The sequence below is a fragment of the Phalacrocorax carbo genome, chromosome 1 (genome assembly GCF_963921805.1).
Source record: "Phalacrocorax carbo chromosome 1, bPhaCar2.1, whole genome shotgun sequence".
Taxonomy (NCBI): domain Eukaryota; kingdom Metazoa; phylum Chordata; class Aves; order Suliformes; family Phalacrocoracidae; genus Phalacrocorax; species Phalacrocorax carbo.
The window spans coordinates 172,247,024-172,264,103 of NC_087513.1; the positions used below are offsets into that span (position 1 = coordinate 172,247,024).

Genomic DNA, 17,080 nt, shown 5'->3' on the forward strand with positions numbered 1-17,080 from the left:
GAGTCACAACATGAGCGTTCTGGAATACCTGTTTTAGAAGTGAGTAAACCTAAATTTTGTCTCACCATCACACTTACTCTTTCCTCATCCAACCATAAATATAGTAAGCCTTTTATAAAAAATATTTATAAAAGTATTTATACAAATTTTGTGGAAATATATCAAGACTTTTGTATAGCACCATTTAAGAAGGTTTTCTATTCCTACCTCTAAAAATGAATCGTCGCTAGTTTCCCCATGGTTTATTGGAAATGGCTTGCGCCCATCTGTTGGAACACAAAGCAGGATTGAATAACATATTTAAAAAACTAGAAAAGCTTCATTTTTCCAGTTAAAACTATTTGAACAGACTTTTGCTCTTCACTTAGAAAAATGCTACTTCATTTATTCATGAGAGTCGCACATGCAGCTAGCTATTCCCTGAGCTCTCCTCCACTGCTGACTGCTTCAACAGGTATCATTACATAGAGTCTATTAAAAAAACATAAGTCCAATCAAAACAGTGAAATACTTCTCAATATTTTATTTGAAACTCCAAGGCCATAAGTTGTGATTGTTTTAGTGCTGGTATAGTGCTTCAGTTTTTAAAGTAAAGAAGAACAATTTCAACTACGCTTAATGCATCTACCCGGACAGACAGCTGTACGTCTGGTCTTTGACAGCTGTGATCAGGGACTCTGCGACAGAACAGAATACCAAACCCACCAGTTTGAAGAGTCTGGCATAACTGAAGTGTTACGCTCTTTTAAAATAAATAAGCATTCAAACCAAATACTTTAAATGCTGTGAAAGTACGTAATACTTAAAAATGGTTGCTATAGTTAATTTTTTTTTCTCCCATTTGCAATGTAATAATGCTGTCATTCTCAGCATTTTAAAAGTTATTTCGTACATAGACATACATTTCAGGTTACTTGCAAAGAGCTATGAGAACATATGTCAGGATATCCTAAGTATTTGATAGACCAAATTCCCTTTTGGCCTCTGTCCTCCATTTTAAAGACTTTTCCCTCCCCAAAGATTCCATTGCAGTTGACGATACTTCCAAACTACATTTTCTATAACTAAAAATAGATTTGATGTTAGAAATTTCATGTGCCTATAAATAACATGTTTTCTATGGCAAAAACTTCATAAGCATTTAACATCTATGTGCTTCCTTAGCATTTTCTGCCTGCCAAAGCCCACATGCTGGCTACAGTGACTGAAGCCAGTGAATCAATTTAAAAACCTTCTTCCATTTTCCTACTTTTACGTATTTTTTGCCTTCTTCTTCTGCTACAGAGAGGTGTTATTTTAAGAACAAAGGAAATAATAGTATTGGCGTTCCACTACATGGTGGGATCCTCTCTTTTTTTATTTAAACCTTTTTTTAAAAAAAATATTTTTTTTTTAATTTAAGCAAAAAATTTTAAGTGGGTTTTATCTTGCATCATACTCCGGGAGAATAGCTAAACATGGTAATCATAGTCTGTAGTGTGCTTTTTAAGCAGAGCAAATTAAAGCGCAATGAAAAGGTAACGTGGAAAATGTAGCACAAAACTAAAAGAAGAGCGAGGCATCCATCATGCCTTGAAGTCGAGAGTCATAGAATATTTATATTGCATCCTACAGCAGTTGCCTCACTATTTGATCTATTTCACTGACAGACATACAGAATCATAAAAGCATAGAAATGTGTGCCTACAGTTCTTTACTTACCACTGATAATACCCCTCAGATCACCTTAATATTAACATAAGCACTTCTTATATACTGCTTGTGGCCTGGGTTATGATTAGTTGTCACCTGTTAAGGGCATTGCTTAATTACATGTTGATCTTCACAAGATGAAAATGTTCTCACCATAGAATACTGCAAAAGTTACGTTAGGAAAGACCAGTGACTTGCAGTTTTTAAATCCTGATCTACTTGCTGGTTTTCTGAAGTGCCTACAGCAAAACCTAGTTGCCCAGCAACATCTTTAAGATTGGAGTCATTAGAGAATATCTGAGCAGGACTTGGTGCTACACAATCTGAAGAGGGAAAAAATAGCTGTAATTCAGAAAACAGAGACTACTGTTTTACAGTTAACTGTCTAGTGACCACAAAAAGGTAGAAGAAAAATATTACCAGCCTATAACAAATGAGTTGCAGAATATTGGTATCTGCTAATATACTGACTACATAACTTCAGTTTAAACTATATCATGCTATTTAATAGTATAGCTAACACTTCCAAAGTGGCATACAGTTAATTTATTAGTTCTACAAGCAATTCAGGGACATAAGTATAACAGTATTTTCGTCTCTGAAACTTTTGAGTGTTCATCAAGTCTTTCTTGCTTCCAGTCCTTGTATCTCATGAAGGAATTTTAGAGGCAGTCTAGTATTCTGTATCATTTTACCTTAATAGGAGGGAGTTGAGGGAAGGAGAAGCCAAAAAAAACCCACAACAAAACAATGGGAAGAAGGCTGCAGTGGTTTGACAAAACCCCCCAGACCTTACAATGCAGTTAAGAAGAACCTAACCTCTACATTCCATCAAGTAATCTCTCTCAAACTTTGATAGTTAAGAACATTACTACTTGTATTTGTTTCAAACAAATGGAGAGAGCAGATAAAAAGGTGTTCTTACCCAATTCATAGAGATGACCACCTACATTAACTAATGCAATAAAGTGAAGATCTACTTTTTCATCTATACTTGGTGCCTGCAAGACAAAACAAAACAAAAAAATTGTGTTCACTAAAACTCTTATCACAGTATGATTAATGAGAACATACCATCAAAATATGCAAAACACCCAGAATGTCAGAAGCACATTCTGGATCTATACAGAATGGCAGAAGTCACACTGCAGAACATTTTGGAATATATAAAAGCTTTCTGCAATGCACAGATCAGTCCTTTCAGTAAAGTATCTGGAAGTACTTCCAATTATAGCTCTACAAAAAAGCTTTATTTTTCATTACTGAATTAGAAGTAGTATCAGATTGAATATGTTAACATTAAAAATGGATATTCATATAAATAGCAACTCCTTCACTAACTCATCTCCCATAACAAAGTGATGCAGGGCTGAACTCTGAACCTAAAACTAAAATTATTTGCTTGGTCAAAGTAATTTTTATCTCGTAAACCACATATAGTACACTTAACCTGCTCCCTCTTCACAGGCAGTCAAAAGAAACCGTACACACATCTTAAGTGTGGAAGAAATAAAAAAACCGGAGATGCCTAGACTGAAATTTCTAAGTGGCATCATACCAAGGAAGGACTGAAGTGCAGTGACAGCATCAAGTGACATGGCATAAAAAAAAGGTTACAGTTAATAAAGATCTATCTATCCCAGTTCTGTGTTGTCAACTACAGCGAGCAAAAGCTTCTTCAGAAGAATACAGGGCATGCATAGCATAGTACTCTGCCAGCACACATTCCCAGCATCCACTACACAGTGGTTTTTGAACTTCTGAGCCAAAAAGTGCATCACCACTGTTGTGTTCAATAGCAGTTGATGGTCTTATTTCCTCATCAATCTGTCCAGTCTCATCTGAGCCTCAGTCCACAATTTAAGAATATACTGTTTGAGAGAATGGGAAAAAGCACCTTAGTTGTTCTTAAATTATCAAGAATCTGACTTCTGTGAAAACAGATATCATGCCATTTTCTTCCATCTTGTAGTTACTGTTAGTCTTATGTGAATTTCTTGAAGCATCCCAAAAATCTAAGAATTTGCCAGAAACAGATTAGAGTGTAAAATGAGCTGCAGAACCTTACAGTCACATCACGTTTTCAAGACTGGGTTAAAAGATTCCTTCTTCCTGATGGTCACGAAAAGAGATTTTAAAAGATGATCTAAATTGAAGAAGTGTTACAACCAACCAGAACAATAAAGCAAAGGACAAGAAGTCACCATCAGTCCCTTCTATACATCAAGAATGCCAAAGAACCCATTACAGAGCAACTGCCAACAGTTTACAGAAATTCTACGTAGCAAGCTCAAAAACTAAAGAGAGAAAAAGAAAAGCAAAACAAAAAACCCCACAACCTCCCCCCACCCTCATTTGAGATTCCTCTCCAAGACCAGTTTAAGTGTGAAAGGCAGAGATACCCTGTTTCATGTCTCTTTCAGAGGGCCTAGAATAGAGAAGGAGCATTCCTGCTGCTGAAGATGAGGCAGCTGTCAAAGGTACAAGAGGACCTTTCCACCAGAAGTCCAATGGGTCTTTTTCCCCTACGGTATAAGTGATTTTTCATTGAGAATTTTGCTTTACAGGAGGCTTTGAAAAAAAATCCAAGCAAAACAAGCAGCATCTAGAGTTTGGCTGCCCCAGCTGTAAACTTCCAAAGACCACAGGCTTCTATAACTTCATGAAAACTGCACAAGACAGTAGCTGACAACCAAAAGGAGTAACAACAAGGTCCCATTGATCAACCAACAGTTTAGAGCCATCTAAACAGCTTAGAGCCATTTAAACTGTGGTGCTACAAAAGCGTGCAGGCAGGCAAAGCTAAGGGGTCCTTGCCAAATCCCACATTGCCACCTAATCCTCATGTAGAGATATGACATCATGGTTGTTTACTTACCAAGTAAACCTACCAACTGGGAAATCTTGGCTTAAGGAACTTCAGTGTTATTACTGCCTGTTAGTCTCACTTTAGGAAAGAAATGGCATAGCATTTAAAAGCTTGCATCTGAAGATATGCCACCTGGGCTCAAATTGCCATTAACTAGAAGAGCTCAAAGCATCACTATTTCGGAGGACTTTGAGATGTTCAGGATTTGGTTTTGATCACATTTAGAACAAAATACAGTTATCCCTTTGGCCATTTTGAGGGTTGTGTTCTTTGCCAGCTTCTAATAAATACCTTTTCTATAGAGGGAGACTTGGCATGCTTGGAATGCTGAGCCTATATACAGCTAGAAGATGGATAGGGAAGTCATCAAACAAAGCATGATTAACTTTTCACAGAGTTTACTTGAAGGCACTGATGGTCCTATGGAATCCTGCTGAGTTTTTGTACATGCCTAATCTAAACAACGTGCTTCCATTAAGTGCTATTGCCACAACCCATGTGAAATTTTTAATTCCCCAGCCTCATAGAAAGAAAGTGCCACGCCATTACTAGTTTCAACCATATGTTCTAACGCAGTTTCCTTCCCTTATGATTTCTCTTCATCTTATGTATAGTAAATTTACTACCAAGTAGATCTATTGCATTTCTTAAAAAAAATTGGTTTTCAATCATTTTTCACAGACAATTATTTGCATAATCATAAGCACAGAGACACAATGGGGTTTGAATGGTCAAGATGACCTAAAACTTTATAATATAAAGATCTGATGCGTTTGACTTAGGCAAACAAGTAACTGGATTAAACTTTCCCAGTGTGATGAATCTGAACCAAAATCCCCCCACCCCTCCTTAGGGACCAAAAAGGCATTAATTGCATATGTGTGCATGCACACACACACAGAGACATACACATGAAAAAAAGCTTAAGTCAGGCCAATTTCTGCTTCACTGGGAAGCTCTAAAAATTCTAACACTTGAAGAAGATGATTTTAAATTTCAAAGGAATGGAAAGCAGAGGAAATGTGATCTTCAGAGAGATGACTTTTGCGTTCCAAAGATCTGTAGCACAGTGAAAGAAAATGTATGTTTCTTTCCCATCCAGAAAAGACAGAAAGAGAAGAAATACCAGTATCTTGGGTTGCTTACAGAAGCTTATGATATGGTTTCAACCTTAGCATAAGAAATAAGTTTTGGTAGCATGGGTTAGCGGACATGACTTTTCCAATTTATCTTTTCAAAAGAAAAAAAAAAAAAACGGGAAAATAATGACCAGTAGACTTGGAACTGATTTGAGGAAGAAAAATGCAAGAAGTTTAGCACTCAAAGTGATGGTTCTGAGAACATAATCTCAGCTGTTCTTAAGGTATTGAGATAATGCTCGATGATAATATAGCTTTTCTTCATGAATACCCAGTCTCATATACAAAAGTGACAGCCAAGGCTGTCGTGCCCTCTAATCTTGGATACCACATTAAAAGCACCTAGATATAATGACAGAATCATTTAGGTTGAAAAGCCGTTAAGATTATTGACTCCTGATTTTTCGGAGGATTTGACTGCCTTCTCTGCTAACCTGGACATTCAAATTGAATCATAAACAATTGCTGACTGCTGTGAGAAGTAAATTGTAATTGACATCTCTCAGGCCAATACCCATTAGTTCATGTTATCAGAATAGCACCGCTACATTTCTTCTTCTATTATTCACTAGCAGATTTCCGATCAGTATTTTTTTAAAATAGCACCTCCCAAAGTTTTTACTGCACAAATGGTAACCCCTCCTACACCCTCGTGTTGCACTGAGAAATGCCTTGATTTTACCTTTCACCACTGGATGCTGCCCTCTCCTCATGAGCTACAACAGTCATCTTTCTTGGTGTTGCACTAAGCTTCAGAAACACATTGGTACACCCCTATATCACCGTTTGCCCAATCATATCAGCTGGTCTAATAAAGTATGTTTCACCACCTACACAGTTTACCTTGCTAATGCATTTAGGCCATTATCTCAATCTAAAAGTCAGTATTCAGTTTTCATGCATTTGAAATCTTTTGATCTTCAAATGTTGCTAACTTAGAACAAAACTGTTCATCAAATTTGATGTGCAAGTGGTTTCTTTCCCCCAAAACTACCTGTCTGGGACAAACACACAACCGGGAGGAAAAAAAGAAGTTTGTGTTGCTCTCATGGACATGGACAAGTCCTTACCTCATCCTGCTTAAAATTTATTTATGAAAGAACACATTGTACAAACAGGTTCAATCTTACATGACTGATTTAGTTGGAATAAGTTGCCTGAAATCTTTTATTTTTATTATTTCCTTACACTCGTTCTTGAGAGAATGGAATGAAGCAAGAAGTCTCACAAAGCAGTTTAGTAGAATGCTTTCTTTGCATTACAGGTAGTGCCTCGGGAAAGAAAAAACCACTACTTCTGTTGAGTCAAAAAATTGGCATCAAGAGTCTGTCAGGTTCTGGAAGAAGAGCGGTAAAGACTGATACGGAAAAGACAGTTTTGTAGAACCTTCAGGAATAAAAAGTTCAAGATGCATCCAATTGAAAGATCGTGAAAAAAGTAACTGAAGTCTAAGAGAAGAAAAAACCTGAGGGGTTTAACTACACCATTTCACTCACAAGGAGTTACAAGAAGCCAAAGAAAAACATATTCAAAAATGAAGTTTACACAACAGAAGATTAGGTATGGTTTGGATTCAAATTCTGAAGTAAAGGGGAAAAAGTTATGCAATTGCTATTGGGTAGATTAGGGGTCTGTAATTTCTATTTTGAAGCATGGAACATGCTTGGGCAAATGTCCTGTGTAGGCCTGTGAAGGGCATTTAAATTCTGGTTAAAATACTGCAATTACAACAAAGACCACTGGAATGATGATCACAAATTGCAGCAAGATTATTTCTGGCTCATTCTCACAGAACAGTGACATCTCTGTTCATGCTCAATATACTGCAGAGAGTTCACAGTATTTGAAATACTCTGGAGTCTCACAGTTGAACATACGTAGCTAATTTAGATCAAGGTATCCCTTGTCCAGAATAATGAAAAAGAATTTCTTTAAGAAAGGTGCGGAGGGAGTGTCTTGAATGCTGACCCAAGAACAGACAAGAAGTTTCTTTGTTAAGCATTGCCTTCGGTATTTTTCTACCATGCTGTCATGGTAGACAAGCTGTCCCAAGCTTATTAACTCTATGTCCCCAACCACAGCTAGAACATGCACGTGTCAGGCGAGCCACAATTCCAAACTGAAGGACAGTAGCATCTGATTTTGAACAGGAGAATGCCAAGCAAGAAGGTGAAATTCAGAGATGAGCTCTATCAATGACCACACTATCTGGACACAGACATGTTTATACAAACACAAATCTCCCTTTAGATCCGTAAGCAAGAGGGATTATTCAGCATTGCTGCTCTGTGAAAGTATTTCTTGGATTTTTTTGAAGAACAGGAACTTTAGTCTGACACAGAACATAAATGGGAGAAAGAAAATGAGTAAGTTTCCTAACTTGAGAAGTGTAGGAAAGAAAAAATAATTAGGAGATTAGCTTGACACATAAAAGGCAGCAAAATGATCCTAAGGCAAGCACAGACGCTAAACTAAGAGAAATTATGAGCTCGAAGAGTAAGAATTCATTACAAGGACTGAGGAAAAGTCAACATTACTAATGAAGAATGTTGTTACCTATAGCTTAAAAATTTGCCACACCTACTGCAATTTATAGAACATTTCAATTGCATAGAACATTTCAGGACAATATTTTCGATTTTTTTTTTTCCTATTATATGTTCTTAACTCATCTGGAGACCTTATCTAAAAAGTCAAGGAAAGGTTTCAAGAGGGGAAAGTGGTTTTATTTAGGGAGCATAAGTACAGTCTCCCATCATTAAGACTTTCGTTCTTAATTTTGAAACAATTTATTTTCTATCAGTGTTTATGTAATAGAAATGTACTTAGAATTACAGGAAAGCTCAACTGTATTTTAAACACTATAGCATGTTTCCTCCCCTCCCTTAAATTAAGTGCATAGATTTCTTAATAAAAGCAATACTAGAACATTTTCATACCATGCTGAGACCAATTCAGCCTCTTTGTACATCTGGCAGAATGATCAGAGCTATACTTGTAGAAAGGCATTGACAGGACAAAACAAAAACTACTTTGTCCTTTAGGATACCAAGCCAACTGAGACAGCTTTAATACCCAAAATGCTGTCTGGTTTTTTTTTTTTGCATATTAAACTAATTTACATATAGTTTGTATGTTCTTGAATCTTCTTGGGAGGGTATGTTATACAAAAGTGTAAAGACAACAACATTTTTGTAACCAGTAATTATCAGACTATATCGTATCCATTGATAAATCTTTGCATATAGGACACAAAATTTTAATTGGTCAGATGGAGACAGTCAGGATCTCAGTGGAGTTAGTGATATTTGAAGACTATTTTTAGTGGCAAGCTTCTGTTTGCCATATACAGTTGTGTTGAAGACCGCTTATTTTTTGAATTAATCTTTTGACCATTTTTAAAGCAAATGCTCACTGCTAATGGATGAAGAGCTGTTTTTAGAAATTTTCTGAAGTAAATAAGACTCTCAACTTGCCAGAAGCAGTTTTCTAATATAATCACAACAGATTATCCTGTAATGTCTGTCCTTGGATAAGTCATGGTTTATTCAGTGTTGAAATAAACTCACGGTCAATTAATGTTTTAGTTCTAGGCAGGCACACTCAAGCGCAAGTCTTCCTCAATAAGTCTTTTGTGAACAACAAGTTTATCTAGGTCAAATTCATACAAGAACTCAGTTTCAAATTACAGAAATATGATGCAGTATTTTTCAAGTTTTGCTAAACAAAAAGTCCCCAGGTAAAGTGTCAGAGGTTTGCCATGTTAATGGCATAAAGGTTAAATGTGGGGAGGAAGCATGAATTGGGGAGAACTTAACTCTGTGCTTAACTCCATGCCTCCTCAAATCCCAAGGTATTTAACTAGCTTCAAATTATAACATCAAGAATGCGCCATAGTTCTGAAGATTACAAGAGAGCTAGATACTTAAAAATAGCAATTATCATTCACATAAAGAGAAAGGAGTCTAGGAAAAAGTCTTATCTAGAGATTCTTAATCAGCATAAGAATATAGAAGCTGTAAAGAAATGGAAGCATTCTGACACTAATTATTAATAGCAATAATACATTAAGAAGAATTTCCACATCTGGAAGGACAGATCCGTATGAAAAGGGGAATTATTTGGACCAGGATACTTATTTCACCTCAGTAAAAAATCCACATACCTCAAATAAGAATTTCTAGTAATGTAGGTGAAACGTGGTCATTACCAAAGAATGATAAAAACAAAACCACTGTCCCAATTTTGCTTTTAAGACCATTCTCTTCTACGTATCAAGATTTTTATTCTGTGTACTAAAAGCATGATCACTCCTTAAAAGCCAGATGAAATGCCACTAAACCATCCTTTCAGTTTCATGTTTCTGATGGTGGTCATAGCAGTTTAGAAACATTGGCTACTCTGTGCATGTAATTTTTTTTCCTACATTTTCAAGATATTTTTGTGCCCTTAAGTGAAAAAGGACCAAAGTGTAAGTATGGTATTTGATGCCAAGCTTTTGCTTATTAGAATGTCTTCACCTTCAATCAGAATATCTACAAACTGGATAAAGAAACAGATTTCAAGTGAGAAAATAAGCCAGCCCCTTGGGATTACAGGAAACATTTCATCTTTACTGAAATACCCCGGGACCATTAAGCAAGACTTGGAATGAAAGAGGAGACCAGGTTTAGCAGATGAGAACATAAACCAGGTCTCAAACACAGAAGAAATTATATCATGTGACAAAGAATTAGAAGCCCCTTGGTTTAGCACATCCAAATGAAAGATCATGAAGATGAGGTGAAAAGAAGAGGCTGGATGTGGAGCCTATGGTGAAAAAAAAAAGCCACTTCATGAAGGGCGAACTTCATCTATGCTTTGAAAATGATTTAGCATGTGTATTGAATCAAAAATACCTGGACAGCAAAGCATGGGAGTGATGCACTTTTGCTGTCTGACATGGGGGAAAGAAAAAAAAAAAAAAAAAAAAAGGAAGAAAGAAATCCTAAGAATGGTTGAGAAAAGGCCCCAACAAAAAATGATGCCTTGAAGACTGGAGTTACATGGCAGAAAGCCAGTCGTGTCAGAGTAAGGAAAGACTGAAGATGGACTACACTTACAACAGAATGAAGCCCAACAGATGGAAGGCGTATCAAGGGCCGCCAACGACGAAGACGGATTGACGGACTGGTAGCCTTTGCAGGACCTACATGATTACGTTTGGCCCAGGAGAGGGATGCAGAGTGACACAATGGTGAAGCCTTCGTTCTGCTGTGGCTAACCTGAGGCTGCGATGAGGATGGTGGTGAAGACAGCGAGGACGATGACGACTACATAAACATTAAAAAAGAACATACTTAGCCCACTTAAACTTGAAGCAACATACCTAAAAAGGCAATGGCAAAGATGTCCGCTATTTATTATACTGTCCTTGAACTGATCAAATCTACACACATAATAATCGAGGATGTGTTGAATTTGGATGAGAAGACAAAAGAACTAAGAAAATAAGCAAAGACAAGGTCCAAATCTGAAGTTTATCACCAGATAAGCTAGAGGTTATTCACACCCAGTGAACTCCATAATATAAACAGAAATTAAACTGACTCATTCAAGAGACAGACTGTTGAAAAGTGAGGAGAGAGAGGATTTAAGTATCATCTCATGGAAGAAATAGTTCAGAACAGAGAGTGATCAGTTTTTTCTACAGCTACAAAAAGTGTAAGCAACAGTTCTTTGGTAATTTGGGAAAGCTAGGCTATGCTACTCTGGGATTTAAAATGGATCAAGTAACTACTGTAACAGAACCCAGAGTTTCTTTACTGTTCCATGCCTAACACAAAAGGAAAGCAAAGGAAAAGGGAAGCTTACCGTGGTGAGGTATGCAACTTCCTAAGTTTTTCACCTATTCTTCTAAAATAGCAGGCCAGTGGCAGTATTGCCATTAACACTCAGGATCCCTTTAGTATCCGTGGAAGCAGTAGGACTATGTTAAACCATTCAAATTGTTACTATTAGAAGAAAGACCACAGAAGTATTAAAAATGACTCTCAGCTGCAACTGACAAAGTTACAGTAAATATATTAAGACCAGAAAGGACCATTGTGATGATTTAGTTTTGATCTTCTGTCCCACACAGGCCACAGGACCCATCAAGTTCAAGTTTTGTTTGGATCAGAACATATTCACAAAACAAAACCAAACTTTCAAGCTTAACAACTTTTTTTACTACTGAAATAAATCAGAACAAGTCAAGATTTCAATCAATCCTGTATGGCTACAGAGACAGGTAGTAACACTTCCATACAGTTTACTAAATACGTCAGTGCCAAATGAAAAGGCAGCAGCTTTCTACTCCCACTTAATGATGATATGAACATGGAACAGAGGATTATTTTAGTTCATTGGGCCATGATGTCAAACCAGGGGCTCACCTTCAGCTTATCATCCACCGTTACTTTTTCCAATCAGCTCATATAAAAATCCCCAATGTCATCTTCAGCCTTTCAGAGAATGCCTCACCTTCTGCCAGGAAATAAGTGTTTATCTTTTGTGCTAATTACATAGCTTTTATTTGGCCTCAGAAAAAAATTCTCTTGTTTGAAGCTAACCTAAAGGGCAATCCAGATTGTCCTGTGTTGATGTCTTGTGCTTGACTATCTCTTGATTTTACACTGCCTGTAGTTTTTGAGGTGTATTTTTATGTTGTCTTCCATGTCACTGATAAAAGTTTTTTAACAGTACAGGTCTTAGAACCAAAGCTGGTAGAGCCCACTAGCAAACAGAAACTTACTCCTCAGTAGTGCCCCACTTAGCTGCACTGAGACCTGCCTGCTACTTGTGAATCAAAGTTTTCCAAGCAGAATAGAAACTGCAGTTCCTTAATATATGTCCCACATTATGCACAAAATAGAACAATTCTAGTAGACTTCAAAAACAGAGCGTTAGATAGCTTCTCTGAAAAAACTTATTTTCACTCTGTTTAATCAGAGCATAAGTGCCAGTCAAAACCATTTACTTTCTTTGTATTATTTTGAAGCAATTCACCTTCTTTCCCATTCAATTTTTTTTTTTTTTCCTTTTCCTATCAAGAGTGGGACAATGAACTGGTTCTTTCTGCTCCCATATTCCTGACCTTAGAGAACAAAGACAGGGATAGGAATTCTTCATGAAGAGCAAGCACCAAGTACAGTAGAAACTGTAGAGCTCAGAGATAAGCATGGAGTGTTATCAAGTCTCATAACCTGTCCAGACAATAGAGTTTCCCACAGGTTTGTCACAGGATGGTTTTTGTTTTGTTTTGTGGGTTTGGTTTTTTTTTTCTCCAGTTAGCTTCTGATTTTCAAGCATTCTGATCCACGCCTAAATCTCAGCAACTCAACATAAAGGAGGACAAAACCAGAAAACCGCTGTCCCAAAAACTTAACTATATGAAGAAAGAGGAATTTAGCAATGACAATACCTCTAAGAGTCAGAGAAGCTTATAGCAGTTTAATGGCCTTAAATAACGTACCAGATGGCTTAAAAAAAAATTTATGCTCAGCTTGCCTAAGAAAATTCTGAAAGACAACAGATGAAACTCTGCTCCTAGAAGTCCTCACAGCCAACAGACCTCCCTATGGAGGGAAGAAGCTGTAACACGTGAACCTGCTCTGGGGCAGAAATTTAAGAGCTTTGCTGACTAGAGTTCACAATAAAAGGCAAGACACACTAAGTTATGTTTTACAATTTTGTAAACCTCTGCTGTCAAAATGGACAAGATTGTTAGTCCTCCTGAAATCTGCAATATAGTAACCATTTACTTAGAAATAGTTTAAAAAATGAAACTGAAAAACTTGATAGAAGGAATTTACTCTGGTTTTGATGCATTCCATTGACTGGAAGCTGTTATGCTGTAGGGTTTTTTTCAGAGCAAAAGTGTATCTGTTAGCACTCCTAGTGTAATTACTATGAAACCATTAATAAGACTTTGAACAATACCAAATTTAATATTTAGCAGTCCAGTGATGGCCAGAGTATTAACAGAGGTTTTTTATAAAGCCTTTTTTACTTTTGTTACCATATTTTCCACAATTCCTTACTTTTACCATTCTTAATGATTGCACTTATTTCTTTGTTTTCTAGCTAATATTGCTAAGATAATGAGAATATACTAAAAACACCCTTGGCTGAATGTAGGGAGACGAGAAAAGATTTTAAGTTCTCAAAACTGAATTTATAACCGATACATAGCCTTTAAAATAATATAATAAAGGAAACTATTATTAACATTTTAATATTTCTAGGTCAGGATTTATCCTCACTTTAAATTCCATTCAGTGAATCTTTTTATCCCGTACTAGTGGGTCCCCCAGTGAGACAAACCAAGACAAACTTCCTCCCTACTGAAAATGTACTTTTGCATTTTTAAGAGTGAAATTTCGATGGTCAGTATATAGGAATTCTGGAAAAGCAAAGTTAATACTCGATTATGTCTAATTAACAAGGCTGCAATAGCCATAAAATTACATGCATTGCTTTAATAATAAGCAAAAATTAAACTGTGTCAACTGAAGTGGTTTTCAACTGAATATAAAAAAATACATTAAAATAGAATTACATGTCAATATTAATATGAAATTAATGTTAAATACATAACTCCAAATTAAGGATACAAAGTCATACATTTCATGTTTAATTTAAAATGTGGAAGACAAATCATAACTTGAGATGCTCTATTCAAACAAGACTTAACAGCTGGAAACTGCAGAGAAGAGAGAATTAGACTAACTTCACAAGATTAAAAGATCACAGGAGCATATTTCTGTGCTGAAAATTGTAGCAGTTCAAATATCTGAAGTGGTAAAGCAAAGCCCCTGAAACAGAATTGAATGTTGTTGTCCTATAAACCAGTAAGCACATTAAGTTTATGGTTTGTAATGTAAAAAATAAATGATACACAGTGAAAAGCTTCATGGAATAGGTCCAAAAAAAAAACCAAAGTTCAGGCAATTATCCATTATCATCTGCCCCAATCCAACACTCATTCCTATATATAGCTATTATTACAGCCTAGAGCCACTTAAATCTTAAGTCTCAGGGAAGCACCTACAAAGTTCCTCAGGCACCAAGAGCTGTGCTTTTGCACACACCTAAAAGTGCAGAAGTTTGATAGTGCAGAGTGGCTCATGACTTGGCTCCTGCCCAAACCTGTCAGGCTCTAGAAACAGTGATCTGTCTGCTCAGCTTGTTTGGGGAACCCAATCCAGCAAAGTATTCCAGTTGACGTCTAATACGTTGAAGAACTGAAAGGACAAAGCGGCATCTGGTGTTGCGTGGCCATTTCCTTCTAAGAAATATTTATTACTGATTAATTGCTAGTGGTTACAAAAATCCATTTATCTGGAAGCTCAAGTTCAGGCCATCTTCTCAGTGGAAAGTTCAAGCCCGTGCCACCTACCTCTAAGGAGGCTTCCCTGTGTATCGGCTGACAAACTGTGCTGCGACTGGGGCTTTCTTCTTTCCTCCATTTTGAGGTTGTGTTACTGGGCAGAAAGCAATGCTAGGTGCACTTGGACAGAGATAAAACAAGCTTTAACTGCACACCAACAACACTGGAACCTTGGGAAGCAGAAAGAGATACCATACTTCTAATCCTGGTCTTTTTTTCCTATGCACAACCCTGGGATCAGAGGCCCTGCCACATGTTCTGCATCTGCTCCGTTGAGTCGGTCCACGAGCGTGCAGTATCTCCTCCCAACAAACTAAGCCTCTGTGGCCTTGTTATACAGTTCCTGTACAGCAAGCCCTGTGCCAGAGATGGGGGGAGGTTGAAATGACAATAAAAAGTGCAACTTTTATATTGTCCACCTGGCTGGAAAAGATATTATAGCTTTAAGATTATATTCAGAGAGGATATACTCAATATCTATCATTTTTCCCCACCACCTTTTGAGGCTTTTTTTGTTTCTCATTAGTAATTGCTTATTATTGAATTAAACACAATGTTTAAAGGGTCTGTATTACAGTTCTAAGTGTAATAGTGTTTTTCTTCCATAAAAGTCATTATCCTTAGTGGGTTTTTTTACATGCAAATTAAACTTATGCATCACACTGTCTGAAAAGATCCTCTTCCTCCTCCTTCTTTCACAAGTGTTTTTGATCTTTTAACAGCATTTCCAACCTGTTTTGGTGGTGGTGAAACCTTGAGAGACATTAAGTTCTTTCAAGCTTTTGTAAGAAGATAAGCAGCTAGACAGGGAAGAGGAAGCATTCCAGAGGCAGAAGCTGCTTCATGAGCTCACCTCCAACAGTATACCACAGAATTCACATGAACAAGAGACATTATGAATATTTCAACTGCAAAAAAAGCCTTGTTCCTAACCAGAACTTCCTTACATGCAACAAAAGCCTGCACAACATGCGAATTGTTTGGAAGTGAAGGTTCATAAAACTCCACTCCTCACAGACCTACTTGTTTTGTCAATACTTCAATACATATTAACGCTTATAATTGTAACTGAGACTACAGTTCTTAAACTGATTTGGGCTATATCTACTAGCTGATCAGCTTCTGCACCATTAAGTTTAATTAGTGCTTTTGCAGCTGGTAAAAAGACAATCTTTACAATATTCTCCATGTCAGTTCAGTCCATGATTAAGAATGGACAATATCCTGACAGTATTACTTTGCTACACATATGGATAAAGACAGAGCTTGAAGATAACAAAAATGGTGAGATCAGAGCACCCAAAAAATCTTTCCAAAATTAGCAATAATTTCTCTCTCTCTGAAGTCCTAAATTTAAGTTCTATGGCCTATGTTAGGCAAAAGTCAAGCTAGATTATCACAATGGCAACTTCTGTGATCAAAAAAAAACCAAAACAAAAACAAAACAAAACCCAGTGGAATTACAAAAAAAGAGAATTCCAAAGGCTAGGGAGCTCTGCAAAAATGAAATTAACTAGATTTTTCAAATAGTTTTTCCTCCACAAAATTTTTTCTCAAAATGAATTGAACAGTATTGTTGCACACCCAATTACCATATTTTTAGAGTGCTTCCTTGAGCAAAGACAGTTGATGCAACATCACTTCTCTGGGTAGTGTTAATCCACTGTCTAGCTTCAGCCATACTGGTAAAATGTTAGCAGTCTTAAGGACTGTAAGTTCTTATATTCCCTCCCCCCAGAATCAGTGGTTGGGTAAAGAAAAAGAAAAAAAAAGAGCCAAATCAGTTTCTCTTCTGCCTGAGGGAAAGAGGTTGAGTGTGAACTCAACCATCACCTGTCATGATCAGCCTTCTAAAATGCCAGTGAGCAAACACATGGCTAGAGCCTGCTGCTTACTGCTTCTTACACGGATAGTGCAAGAGCAGCACTGGAAGCATTATGGATCGACGAGACGCAAAAAAACCTTATG

General features: G+C 36.9%; 1 protein-coding gene across 1 annotated transcript in view; it reads right to left on the minus strand.

Annotated features, from left to right (window-relative positions):
- UCHL3 (ubiquitin C-terminal hydrolase L3) overlaps positions 1 to 17,080 on the minus strand; it is a 30,962-nt gene that overhangs the window by 1,300 nt on the left and 12,582 nt on the right. Inside the window, exons 5-6 of the mRNA XM_009500996.2 lie at positions 2,618 to 2,693; positions 208 to 266 (exon numbers count right to left, since the gene is read on the minus strand). Of these exons, the coding sequence (XP_009499291.1) occupies positions 208 to 266; positions 2,618 to 2,693 (135 nt within the window). The remainder of the gene's footprint in view (positions 1 to 207; positions 267 to 2,617; positions 2,694 to 17,080) is intronic.